Here is a 14,389-nt window from a genome sequence, read left to right on the forward strand (position 1 = left end):
CAAGTTCTAAATCGTTTCTTTGCCATATCTGCTAGATGAACAATAGATGTAATTAATCAAACACAAAGATATTAATCAAATTAAATGAGCATTTATCATAGTATACTAAAGATATTAAAGAACATAAGCCATAGGAAAAGCTCATATACACCTCACAAGATTATTTTCTTTTTCTACTTCTAAGGAGATTTCCTGTACACAATGCATGGAAAGAGGAACAGATCTGTTACAATGGTGGATTGGGTATAAATTTAGAATCTTGGAATGGAAAATATGGGATGTGTTTCCTTTTGCTGCACTGTGGTATTTGTGGAGGGGCAAAATGATTGTAAGTTCATTGGTTCTCAACTAAGGGTGCAGTCTCTAGTAAATGGTGTTTGATTGTCTTGGTACGGTTGTAGGGGTGAAGAAGGTGCCAATCCTGAGTCTACTCTTGATTTTTTGGCAAAACACTGTCAGTGGGCTGTGGTGACATTAGGGCCTAATGGATGCATTGCAAAACATGGAAAAGAGGTCAGTGATATGTTACATTTGTCTCCTCTTCCATAGTTTTGGTTATTAGAAATATTAATATATAACCTGGTTATATATATATAATTTGTGGAACTTTGAAAGGTAACTATTCCATGGAATCTTATAATAATCTCTCTTTTAGTATATAGTAAGTCTACAGACACAGATCTAACTACAGAAACAGGTCTAAGTACAGAACATTAGCACTAAAAAAGTGCACTTTTATATTTTTTTACTTTTTGGTAAGTAATAAATAGAATTTGCAGAGGACCTGTTTGCAAGTGGGTTTTTGTACGGATTGGTAAAGGGGCTAAACCTAGAGGAATCCTACAAAGTGGGCTTATGCAATGGTGGCTCTGTTATTCGGGCTCTTGGGGGTGAGGTCACACCAGAGAACTGGCAATGGATGCATAAACAAATGCAGACCAAGGGCCTGACTGTCCCCAGTAGTGATGACTGAAATCTCCTGTCAAAGAGGATTTTTTTAGGGTTTGGGTAATCATTATTGCTATTGTTTCATGAGTCAATGTTATTTGGCATTAATGATAGGCCAAATCAATTAACTAACCATGAACTAATCAATATTTTCATAGACCATAAGATTTAAACACTGAAGCCAAGGAAAACTGTACACATTTTGTGCAATAATACTAACCACTTAGGTTCAAAGTATGAATCAAGGTGTGATCAGTAAGATAGATAAATAGACATGCATGCGGATAAAGAACATAGCATGACAAGGTTCAACATAAGCAAATATAGCATGACAAGGGTAGACATAAGAATTTGCCTCTGTTCTGTTCATGTAAAATTGACGAACATTGAGAAAATCCTCAAGGTACTTTAAGTGGCATATGTGGGGCCTAACCTGGGACCAATACCTTAATTGTAAGTAATATTCCTTTTTGTGGGACCTTTTGGTCATTTAAAATTTTTTTATAAAAACTGAGGGCTCTCTCATAGGCTCTTTTGATGTACATGGGTGGCATCCGCTTGATGCTAATTAATGTAGTCATTATTTACTAAATAAATAAATAAATGGTGTAGGAATTTACATAGGCTGCAATACATGTATACAAATATGTATGTGCATGTATACATATATTTATGTCTCAGAAGTTGTAGAAGTTCACTCTTAATTAGATCGTAATTTTAACCACCAATGGTTATATTCAGAAGATGCCCAAACAAAATATGAGGTAAAGAGGGATCTGCAAATGTTAACTACACAGATCAAACCCATGCATATGATGACAGAGAGAGAGAGAGAGAGAGAGAGAGAGAGAGAGAGACCTCAAACAAAGTTAAATCAGTACCAGCAATTATGTTCCAGACAATTCCAGTGGCCCTCTCTATGCCAATATCTAATAAAGGTGATTGAACGGCATTTAATGCAGCATCTCTTGCTCTGGACTTTCCTACACAAGAACAAATACCACAAGATAACTTACAGAAGTTTGGCCACTCATCCTATTTCATCAGACTAAAACAAAGCCAAAAGCAAAATGCAGGAAAAAAATAAAACAAAAATATATCTGTCCATACATTTTCCTTTCTTGGCTTAGTTAAGGTTACTTATAAACCAGCACCTGAACTGGTTCCTTGAAAACCACCCCAAAACTGAAACACAACAAACCTGCTACTAGCAAACTATAAGCACCAATGCAAACTTAGAACTCTGCAGCCTGAAGCTAATGCACACCCAAACTGGGGCCTAGTATTCCAGTAGAAACAGCAGCCTTACCACAATAGCAGTCTTCTACCTTACAAACCAGCACCTGAATTGTTGCCTTGAAAACCATCCCAGGAACATACCACAATAACTCGGATCTCACACCAGACCAGAATAACACAGATCAAACAACACAGGGACAGATCAGAAAGAAACAGAAATTAGCTAGACAGTAACCTTAGCCAAGGCAAACTAAAACCTGTTGAAGATGATGTACAATGTCATTGACTGAGTTACTTATATTACTTAATTCAGATAAGTATTCAGTGCTACCTTCGACATATTTAATTTCTTATAGGAATTCATAATATTAAAATTTAAAACCGTAGAAAAACATTTTTTAAAAAAAAGGATCGTAATTCAAATCTAGCCACTAAAGAACACAATAAAAATGTGATTTGGCCTATCATTAATGCCTTAAAAATCCCTAGGGATAGTTTGAGCACAATAATTTGACTAGAATTTTGAGCAGGCTGAATGTAATCATATCAAAATCGGACAGTACATAGTTCAGGTTAGGCAAGCATAGCACCAGCATTATGGTGCAGATGCCCAGAGGCAACACATTAAACTGCTCTGTAAGAAAGAGGCTCCAACACGTCCACATCATCCCAAGTGTTGTTAGTAAACTCCTTAGTTCATTAAACATAACATGACACAATAATAGTACTACATTCAGACAAGTGCGGACATACATGACTATATGTAACAAGCCCGCGGGGGACCTCGCTACAGCTCGGACTCGACTTGTAGTCACGGTTCTAAGTCTGAACCAAAGAGTCCAAATCCGGCAAATCGTTTTGAGAAAAAAACAGATTTTTGAAAGAAGTGCCAAACATGGACTGCTTTGCCAGATACAGAGTCACCACCTAAATGTTTTTAATGGGAAATTTAGGAAACCCTGACTCGGTGCCAAAAGGCCACGTGTCCGTCATCACCAAAGTTGCCTCGGCTCGGGAACTTGGGTACGATTGGGGAAGGTCACTTCGTGAGCACCCCCGCTCGCCCGGTCATAGACCGGCCTCTACTAACCATGATATCTATCTTTTGAAAACATTGTGTGTCCTTATTCCGGTTATTAACCTAGGTTACTATGTGATGCACACAGCATACAAGTATAGACTGGGTCGCCTGAATTGGAACAAAACATTTCATGTTTGTTTTTGAAAGATGGTTTGCTACTCGCAAGTAGGCTTGAAACATTTGATGATTTATTCCAATTTAAGTAACCCAACCTTCACCCACAGGCATTCAGGCAGTTATATCACATAAGCAAATAGCCTCATGGTAAGCATGCTATCATAGCAGTCACTCACACGCATGCAAGGATGCTAAAGCATAAAACTCACCGGGTACTCCAAGCCAAAACAAAATTTACATTAGAAATCATGCATGAATCCTAAGTATACAGAAATGCCTAATGCAACACATGCAAAAATACAACTATAGCAGGCTCGGCTATTCTAAACATGGCATATAGAGTGCTACAACTAACATGTATTCAATTTGGAATTGAAAGTACAATGCGGTTAGTATGATGCGCCGAGCCCGGTGCATGCAATACAGATGAATGATGCAAACATGCTGTCATACTGTATGCTAATTTAAACATGCCCTAATCTAACCATCATAAGCAGGTAAATAAAAGGGAGAAAGACGTGGGGTTAGAAGACATACAACACACACACGCACACTTATTACAGTTGTGCCCTCGCGCAGAGGGTCCGAATAAATATACAGTCCCGAATAAAAGAATATTACAGTCCAAATAATATACAAATTCTTAATTAATTAATGAATTAACTAAGAAAGTAAATAGAACTGGCGTGCAAGCCAGAGACTGCCTCGCTTCTGATGAATGATGTATGTTAGGCTGCTTTGCGCAGAAATCCACCGGGATGCCCCAATTAGCCTCTGTTTAACAGTTACTCTTGGAAAGCGCGCCGAGCCCCGGAAGACTGCTGATTCCTGATTTTGCTGCAACAGAGAGCAGGAAAGGGGCATAGCAGTGTATTTTCACAAATATATGCATGCCTCGATCCTCGTGCCACCAATCGCGCATACCGAGGCATGATGGCCGAGGAGTCGAATTGCACAATTTAATATAGAATGAATGCACATGTAAACACAACAAGAACCTAACTCCATCATGGGTAATCCGGAGTGTCGGTGACTGGGGAATTGAGACGCGTTCCGTCACTCGGAGTACGGAACGTACCTCGTTTCCCGTGCCCGGGCTAACTCCTATCCCGAACACGATGCAATATGCATGACATGCATGGAATGCAACTAAGATACAGCCTAGCATGCACAATGCTGTGAAAACGAGATGCCTCGAAATGCGTGCACACGGGCACGCAAACTGAGGAAATGACAGAATGTGATCTAAGATACAACCTAGTATGCACTATGCTGTAAAAATGAGATGCCTCGAATACGCAATGCAATATGGCTAAAATGGCATATAGAATGCAACATGGACTTATACTAACATGAGAGAGCCTCAGCCACACTCACATAAGAGGCCGATGGATGAAAATGAAGTGCCTCGAAATGCATGCACGCGGGCACGAAAACCGAGGCAATGGCATACGCAATGCAATGGCATGAAAATGACATATAGAATGCAACATGGACTTATACTAACATGAGAGAGCCTCAGCCACACTCACATAAGAGGCCGGTGGATGAAAATGAAGTACCTCGAAATGCGTGCACACGGGCACGCAAACCGAGGCAATGGTATACGCAATGCCATGGCATGGAAATGACATATAGAATGCAACATGGACTTATACTAACATGAGAGAGCCTCAGCCACACTCACATAAGAGGCCGATGGCGAAAATGAAGTGCCTCGAAATGCGTGCACACGGGCACGCAAACCGAGGCAATGGTATACGCAATGCAATGGCATGGAAATGACATATAGAATGCAACATGGACTTATACTAACATGAGAGAGCCTTAGCCACACTCACATAAGAGGCCGATGGCGAAAATGAAGTGCCTCAAAATGCGTGCACACGGGCACGCAAACCGAGGCAATGGTATATGCAATGCAAATGCGTGGAAATGACATATAGAATGCAACATGGACTTATACTAACATGAGAGAGCCTTAGCCACACTCACATAAGAGGTCGGTGGATGAAAATGAAGTGCCTCGAAATGCGTGCACACGGGCACGCAAACCGAGGCAATGGTATACGCAATGCAATGGCATGGAAATGACATATGCAAACATGTTAATGGATTTTCAGCAATGAAATGTGGGGGAAAACAGCCCCGAAACGAGGCGAAAACACACCCGATGCACGGAATAGTCCTGAAACACGAATTTTGGCACCCGAAATGGCCTATTGCTATACCAAACATGCATAATTGGCATATGGAATGAAAATACAGAAGCAAGGAAGCCCCGAAATAAGCATTTTACTAGCACAAATCATGGCCAAACAGCAAACCAAGATAGGGCAAAACTAGCATGCAAGAAATGGCCCTAAACATGGGATTAAGAAGCAACTCATAGCTGATGTCCTCAAACAGGTTAGATCCCTTCAACAAAGTTGAAGAGGGGCCCAAAATATGATGTTTTTCAGAACTGTAAAAACCCCAAAAACAAACACAGGTATGGCTGCACTCTCATGCAAGAAAAAGGGCCAAAAGGTGGCCAAAGAGGCAAGTGGTATATGCAAAGCCCAAACTGAAAAATTCCCTTCTACAACATTGAAGAGGGACCAAAAATATGACTATTTACAGAACTGTAAAATGGCCAAAACAGTATACAAACATGCTAGAAATGCAATGCAAAATGAGGCTCAAAAGTGGCTATAACACAAAGTATACAAAATATTCCACAAACGACCAAAGACCCTTAATAAAACATGAAGAGTGGACCAAAATAAGACTATTTTCAGAACTGTAAAATGGCCAAAAACAAAAGCATGATAGGCTAACAAAACATGCAAGAATGGGGACCAAAAGAGAGATATAACATGAAGTGGCATATGGAGGTCCCAAACCATGAAAGGCCCTAAATGAAACATGAATAATGGACCAAAATAAGACTATTTTAAGAACTGTAAAATGGCCAAAAACAAAAGCACAATAGGCTGCCCAAGCATGCAAAAATGGGACCAAAAAAGGAGTATAAAGGCAAGTATAACATGGATGTCCCAAACAGTGTTGAGCCCTTCTTCAATGTTGAAGAGGGGCTCAAAATAAGCCTATTATCAGTTTACAACATGCTCCAAAACAAATCACACACAAGCTAAAAATATCATGCAAGAAAATGACATTTTAGAGGGATAATGAAGCAAGTGCAAGATGGAGGGCTCAAACAGGGTTGAGCCCTCAATGAGACATGAAAATGAGCTCAAAAGAAGGCCACTTTCAGTTATGGCCAGAGCTCAAAGCAAAAAGCATAGATGGCTAAGAAATATTGCAAAAAAAAAGCTCAAAAAAAGGGGAAATGGCAACTCACCCTTGGAGACAAGTCTTTTGTTGCTTCTTGGACCAATTTTGATGACTCTAAGCTGCTGGAATTCTTCCCCTTGCTGCTGAAATGGAGTGGTGGTGGTAGAGCTTGATGGTGATGAAGAAAACAAGGTGTAGGACTTAAGGATTTTTAGGAAAATGAGGAAGATGGAGGGAGATATGTGTATTGAGGCTTGAAGACAATTTTTTCCAACCCCAAAATATGATATGGCCTGCTGGTTATATGGACCAAAAAGGGGGTGTAAAGGTGGGGGAAAAGGAGGCCAACTTTCCCCCACAAAATATCCCCCGGATATTGATATTTTCTGGGGGATAAAGCTATACAGCTGTAAAGTGAACAGTGTGAGGATCTCGGCCGACCAGTTATTTTGGTTGCAGGTGGCCGGCCGGCCACACCCCCTAGCCGGTCGGCTAGGGGTCAAAAGGGTCAAGTTGATTTAGTGGCCGGCCACCACATGATGGTGTCCTCCCATGTGTGTACATCACAAATATGTGGTTCAAAGTTCAAGAAAGTGGCCCCAAGGTGTTCAACATTAGCCCGGAAGGAGGGGTTCAAAAGGTTCAGGTGGAATTACTGGCCGGCCACCAACTTTTAGGATCCTCCCAAGTGTGTACATCACAAATATGTTGTTCAAAGTTCAATAAAGTGGCCCCAAGGTGTTCAACATTAGCCCGGAAGGAGGGGTTCAAAAGGGTCAGGTGGAATTACTGGCCGGCCACCAACTTTTAGGATCCTCCCATGTGTGTACATCACAAATATGTGGTTCAAAGTTCAAGAATGTGACCCCAAGGTGTTCAACATTAGCCCGGAAGTGTGAAAAACGGGCGCCGGAGGGCGTCGGAGGATGTATAACTGGTTGCTGCAACAATTACTGGCCTCCCACCCTTCAGTGACCTCCCCAGTGATAAAACAGAGGTACCTGCCAAAAATGAACGAAAACCGTTGCAAAACGAATGTTCGGGGGCCAAAACGCGCAGTTCGAGGTCCCAAAAATGGGCTGTTAAGCACCGAAAGTGGCATTCGGCCACGAAGTGGGTTTCTCAGACCCCAGTGTCCCTCAAAAGGGAGAAAATAGGAAGTATGCCAAAAATCAGAGCAAATGGAGATGGTTAAATGGTCCCGAACCGAGGCACACGGCCAACGATCCCGAAAATCGGAAACCGGACTCCGAAATGGGTAAAATGGCCTGCGGCCACAAAATGTAGCCCACGGCCACTGAGAGATGGTCTACGGGACCTCTCCCTCCCCTCGGGAAAAGAAACAGAGAAAATCGAGTCTGGTTCGCAAACCGAGACAAGGCACAGAAGAGGGTTCGGAAATCCGGAGGCGGGGCTTACGGCCGCGACTCTGAGACTTCTGAACGAGCACAATATGCAACGTCACCGAGCGCTCAATCGGTGATGTCTGAGTCTTAAGGTCGGTTAAAAATGGGGTGTCTACACTATACTCACCTCTCTTAGACGGATGAAGACTTCTTTCTTCTCAAGATATGATATACCTAGATTCGCCAACTAAAAGTTAAAACCAGAGAGAGGAAAAAAACATATTGTCAAGATGCTGATTTGACAGTCCAACTTTGTAATAGCTATATTTAACAACAAACATTAAAATAAAAAACATGGGTTGCCATACATATATGAAACTAAGAAGTTTGAAATTTATATTCAAAACCAAATCATGTTTCAAAGATTAACATGAGAATAAATAAATTAAAATCAAACTAGTTGAACTCAATAGCTAGACATCCTCATCTAAATCATCTTCATCGATCTGTTGGTTATCAAGTGGAAGTGGTATATTGATTGTCGTTCCATCTGTATCATTTCTAGCCCAATTGAGGTTTTCATTCGCATCCACATGAGTGTCTTCAACTATCATATTATACGGCTCGTTATCATAGTAATTGTCAACATCACCATCACCCAATTCAGTAGTACCAACATCAAACACATCCCTCGCTTTTGTTTTAACAACAACCAACCAATTTTCATGCCTTACATCTCCCACATAATAAACTTGTGTTGCTTGAGATGACAAGACAAATGGTTCATCATTTAACCGTTCTCCAGTATGTATCAAATGCGAAAAATTTACAAGGCTAAAACCATATTCATCTATCTTGTAGCCTCTACTTGTGTTCACATCAGCCCAATTGCATTTGAATAGTACATAATTCAACTTGTCAAAATAATTCAGCTCAATGATATCAAATAAAACACCATAATACATGGTGCCTCCTTCAGTGGCCACACAAACCCCACTATTTTGAGTTTTCTTCGCCTCCTCGTAATTTTTAATTCAGAACTTAAAACCATTAACAACATATCGTTTGAATCGTCTAGCTAGAGTGTTTGGGCCTTGAGCAAGCCACTTGATTTCATCAGTAAGTTGTTGCTTTCTTGTGTCATCCATAGCTACAACCTGATATATTATAGAATCCATTAAAATGATTACATTAATCTCTACGCTAAAAATTGTATATGGTAATAGTATTGTTTAATAGCTATATACTTACATATGATCGAAACCACTCACAAAACTTTTCCATATGCATCTTATTAAGAACTTCATCAGTTAGACGACGCGGACGACTTTGTCTCTTTATATGCTCCTTGTGTTCTCTGTATGTTCATTCCTAACTTGTGTTACTATTGCAAGTATTAAAATGGGAAACTCAAACTTATTTATATACCATAACTCATAAATATTGCTTACATCCGATATGGTTGAATTTCATCATTGTTAAATAGCACATAATGATGCGATTGTATCCATGACTTTTGATCAAGTTCGATATTCATTATTGCCCCTGTAGAATCTTCCACATTTCTTAAGGGTCGATTGAATACAGTTTCAATAGATTCCAAATACCGCGAACAAAATATTAAACACTCTTCAGCTATGTATCCTTCTGCAATAGAGCCCTCTGGATGGGCTTTATTACGAACATAAGATTTTAGTCGTTGGAGATACCTACATGAAAAACAGCATGATTATAGATCGACTAAATTGGATGTCATTGTGATGTGGGTTAAAAACACAAATGGATACAAGTTGTCACACCTAACCTCTCAATGGGATACATCCATCTATAGTGAACTGGGCCAGCAATTTTAGCCTCAGTGGCCAAATGGACGACTAAATGCACCATAATAGTAAAAAACGAGGGAGGGAAGATTCTCTCCAAATTGCATAAAGTCAGTACAATTCGAGATGCAAGTCGGTCAAGCTCTTCCACTTGCAAGACTTTAGAACATATTTCCCTAAAGAAACATGATAACTCAATTAGAGGTGAAGCAACTTTTTTTGGTAATGTTCCTCGTAATGCGATAGGAAGAAGTTGCTGCATCAAAATATGACCATCATGACTCTTCAAACCTATAATCTTACGCTGTCTAAGTTGGATACAACGTGAAATATTTGAAGCATAACCATCTGGGACTTTTACCCCTTTCAAAACTTTTAAGAAGTCATCTTTCTCTTTTAAAATCATTGAGAAGCAAGCTGGAGGCAAATATGTCTTATTGGAACTGATCTTTTGTGGGTGAAGTTCACGTCTTATACCCATCTCTTGTAAGTCAAGACGTGCCTTCAAGTTATCCTTTGTCTTCCCATCTAAATTCAACAATGTTCCATATACATTATCAATCACATTTTTCTCTATATGCATCACATCAAGATTGTGACGCAATTTTTGATTTGCCCAATATGACAATGTAAAAAATATACTTCTTTTCTTCCATGGTTGTATCTCATCACCATCCGCTTGTTTCTTTCTTTTTTTGTTTTTTTCATTTGCCTTTGTCTTCCCAAATTTGTAATCAAGGTCTTCTGTTTGCATCATGATCTCAAAGCCAGATAGTATATCAAGAGCTGATTCTATTTCTTGTTTGCCATCAAATGATGCTCTATCTTTACGAAATCTATGATCTTTATCCAAGAAACGCCTATGGCCCATAAAACAATATTTCCCTCTATGTTTTAACCATCAAGAATGAGTCTCATAATTACAAGGACATGCAAGAGCACCCTTGGTATTCCAACCAGACAAATCACCATATGCGGGAAAGTCATTTATAGTCCACATTAGAGCTGCATGCATTTGAAAGTTCTCTTTGGAAGATATATCATAAGTTTGTACTCCAACATCCCATAATTCCTTCAATTCTTCAACTAAAGGCTGCATATACACATCTATGTCATTCGAAGGGGAGCTCGGACCAGGAATAAGCAATGATAGGATAAAAGAAGATCTTTTCATGCACATCCATGGAGGCAAATTATATGGGACCAATATGACTGGCCATATACTATAACTAGTACTCATATTCCCGTAAGGGTTAAATCCATCTGCTGCCAACCCCAACCTGACATTGCGGGAGTCAAAGGAAAAATCTACATATCAAGAGTCGAATGTTTTCCAAGCCATAGAATCGGCAAGATGCCTCATTATGCCATCATTTGTACGACCTTCAGCATGCCATTTCATATAAGCAGCTGTTTATGAAGACATGAACAACCTCTGCAATCGAGGCTTCAAGGGAAACCACCGTAAAACCTTTGCAGCCTTTTTCTTTCTCTTTTTAGATGAAGTACTCATATTATGCTGCAAATCATTCTCATTTGTTGCCCACCTTGAAGCACCATAATGACACACTTCATCATTTGCATGTTCTTTCCAAAATAACATACAATCATTAGGACAAGCGTAAATCTTTTCATAACCGAGACCTAAATCCTTAATAATCTTCTTGGCATCATAAGAGGCTTTCGGAAAATTTGCATCTGAAGGAAGCATATCTCTCAAAATTTGAAGCAACATTGTGAATGAGTGGTTGCTCCATCCATTAAGACATTTCAAGTGATACAGATGCACAATTGCTGACAACTTGCTAAAATTCTTGCACCCTTCATACAAAGGCTTCTCAGCATCTTTCAGTAAGTCGTAAAATTTTTGTGCATCTTCATTAGGATCTTCTTGAGGTCGTTGCATGCTTGGACCTTGATCAGATGGTTCTGGTAAATTACTTTCTTCTGCATATTCATCTATATTTTGGGTGTGCATGGGAAACACGTCCCGCAACATGTCACGTATATCACCATACTCAGGTCGTATTTCTTCATGGCTTTGACTAGTTCTACTAGAAGTCGTTGCAGACATAATTTCCCCGTGAAGATACCAACAATTATAACCCAGACTAATTCCATAGGATACCAAGTGATCATGTACAACTTCTAGGGTCAACATGTATGAATTCACACATCTCATACATGGACATGAAATTGTTCCATCATTAGATACATTGTGAGAAGCAAACTCTAAAAATTCTTTAATCCCTTGCATATAATCTCTTGACAATCTACTCTTCTTTATCCAACTCTTATCCATTGATAATTAACTAAATTGAAGTACCACGAAACAAAATAAAAAGTTAAATGTATTATATAAAGAGTTATCTATACTAATATAAAAAAGCACTACACAATTTAGTGTAGGTACACATAATTGAATTATTTGTATATGACTTTTCATGTATATCTTTTCCAAAAATTGAACTATTTTATATTGATATGTTTCATTTTTTTTTATTTGTTTTCTTTTATTTCATTTTCACAATTTATGTAGCATTTTAATTTTTATGAGTTATGATTTTTTTTACCCTGTCGACCCCATTTGATGGAACATAAGGCTTAGTTTGGTTTGGTTATGATTTTTTACTGTCTTTCATGTGACATGCAAATACATAATGAAAGTTTGGTTATTGAAGGTTAAGAAAATCTCTTGTACAATACATTATATGGTTTAAACTCCATGATTAAATTTAAGTATTACATAATAGATAAGAAAAATCTCTAATATAATATAATACACTATTTCTAAGAAAATACTACAATTCTACCTTAGTACATAAATTTTTTATGAATTAAAGGGAAAACAATAACATTGAAAAAGTAATCTATACTAAACTTGTGGCACATCGATTTGTGTCCAGATTAGGGATTCATCTTTTATTTGAGTAATTATAACATGCAGCATTCTACTCACGTAATGTATACAATGTACACGTATAGTTTTTTTAGTATCTGTGTTTCATAGTTAATAATGTGTCAAGAAAACAATCAGCTGCAAAGCTAAAGCTAATAGCGAATGGGTCCAACAATATATATCAAACTCTCAAAGAACTTCAAGTACTGCATACATAGTTCATTTCTAATCTCGCTCTTCTTTCGTCAGTTAAATCACATTCTTCTGCAGCACCATTTATGCATGTGACAAGTAACACCAAAGTAAATGATAATAAGCAGACACTGATGTGAAAGAGAACTGTATATGAATAGATGACATCAAGATCATCAAGTTCTAGACACTAAACAGAAACAACTTAACTTGTAATATTAAATGTTTAGCACAACCAATATCAAGAAAATTAATTCACAAGAAAGTCACTAATTAAGTGCTTCCCCTCCCAAAAAATTAATATTTTTTGTTCGCAGATACATGAAACAAAGAAGTAATAAACCAATAAACAATTAACATTCTCCTCAAAAACTAGCATTCCAATCCTGCAGCAACAGATTCCAACACTAATTTCAATCAAAGCTCACAACATAGCAGAGATTCACAGCTCAAGATGGCATAAATAACATACCATAGTGCAAAAATAGTAACCGACGGTGGTAAAATAAAATGACATCATTCGGAAGAAATCAAAAAGCTGCCCAAGTCTCCCAAATGGATAACTCTCAAACAGCCTAATGGATAACTCTCAAACAATGAAACCCAGTTGTGCAACCAGCACACCAGGAGCAGCCCCATTGCAGCTGCCCCATTACACATCTGGATGTACCCAAAGCATCAATGACAGCAGACCAGTGCAGAACAGCAGAAGCCAACCATAAGCCACAACCCCCTTACTATTAACACTAACTCCCACCCTTAGAGTCATGCATAACAGAGTTTAACAGACAGTTGAGAAGCCAAGAATTCAGACCAGTTGCAAGACACACCAGAAAGCATAATACCCATTATGCACACTAGAAAGCACACCAGAAAAAATTTGAATATTTGTATTGTTTGAATATAAATTTCAAACAAAAATAAAATATTTGAATATAAATTTCAGAACAAAAATAAACTACAAAACAAAAATGAATGGTGTCCGCAAATTTTCTGTGATGTGCATCCCAGAATTTTTTTCCCCCTGATTTGAGTAAAATTTCCCCCTATTATGCCAGCTCACAAATAAGAGTGCCTTGGTGACAAAAAGAAATATGGTTCTAAGGGATTGTTTGTCTTAGCTAAAAAGTCACTAAAAAAATCATAAAATCATAAAAAAGGTCAAAAATTCCTTCCATTCTCTCTACTATTTGCATGTTTTTGTATAGAAGTCAAAATCATTCCCAAACACTAATTTTTTTCACCTCATATTTTAACTAAACAGGCACTAAAAAGTTGATTTCCAAAAACAAATTATTGCAAGTGTTTGAAGAACTAAAAGTGGTTATGCAATATATCCATCAAGACATGACAAGCCGTAGCACCCACAAAACATCCACAACCTCAAGAAGACAAAAGCTAAACTTTATATTTATATGTTAATGGAAACATCTAGTGGGTTCACTTTCTCAAATAATAATATAAG

General features: G+C 38.4%; 1 protein-coding gene across 1 annotated transcript; it reads right to left on the minus strand.

Annotated features, from left to right (window-relative positions):
* Positions 1 to 10,734: 10,734 nt before the first annotated feature.
* Positions 10,735 to 12,135, minus strand: LOC145797886 (uncharacterized). Its single transcript, XM_082885320.1, has 2 exons — positions 11,267 to 12,135; positions 10,735 to 11,113 (listed from the first exon to the last, which is right to left on the minus strand). Exons 1-2 carry the CDS (start codon positions 12,133 to 12,135, stop codon positions 10,735 to 10,737), a joined length of 1,248 nt encoding a protein of 415 aa, XP_082741446.1.
* Positions 12,136 to 14,389: the final 2,254 nt, after the last annotated feature.

The sequence above is a fragment of the Camellia sinensis genome, chromosome 8 (assembly GCF_055761805.1).
Source record: "Camellia sinensis isolate YWXY chromosome 8, ASM5576180v1, whole genome shotgun sequence".
Taxonomy (NCBI): Eukaryota; Viridiplantae; Streptophyta; class Magnoliopsida; order Ericales; family Theaceae; genus Camellia; species Camellia sinensis.

Excerpts from the sequence above, each read along its gene's own strand:
- LOC145797886 (XM_082885320.1), bottom strand. The coding sequence starts at position 12,135 with ATGGATAAGAGTTGGATAAAGAAGAGTAGATTGTCAAGAGATTATATG. Across the intron at positions 11,114-11,266 it reads TTGAAGCCTCGATTGCAGAG|GTTGGGGTTGGCAGCAGATG; the intron begins GTTGTTCATGTC and ends CCGCAATGTCAG.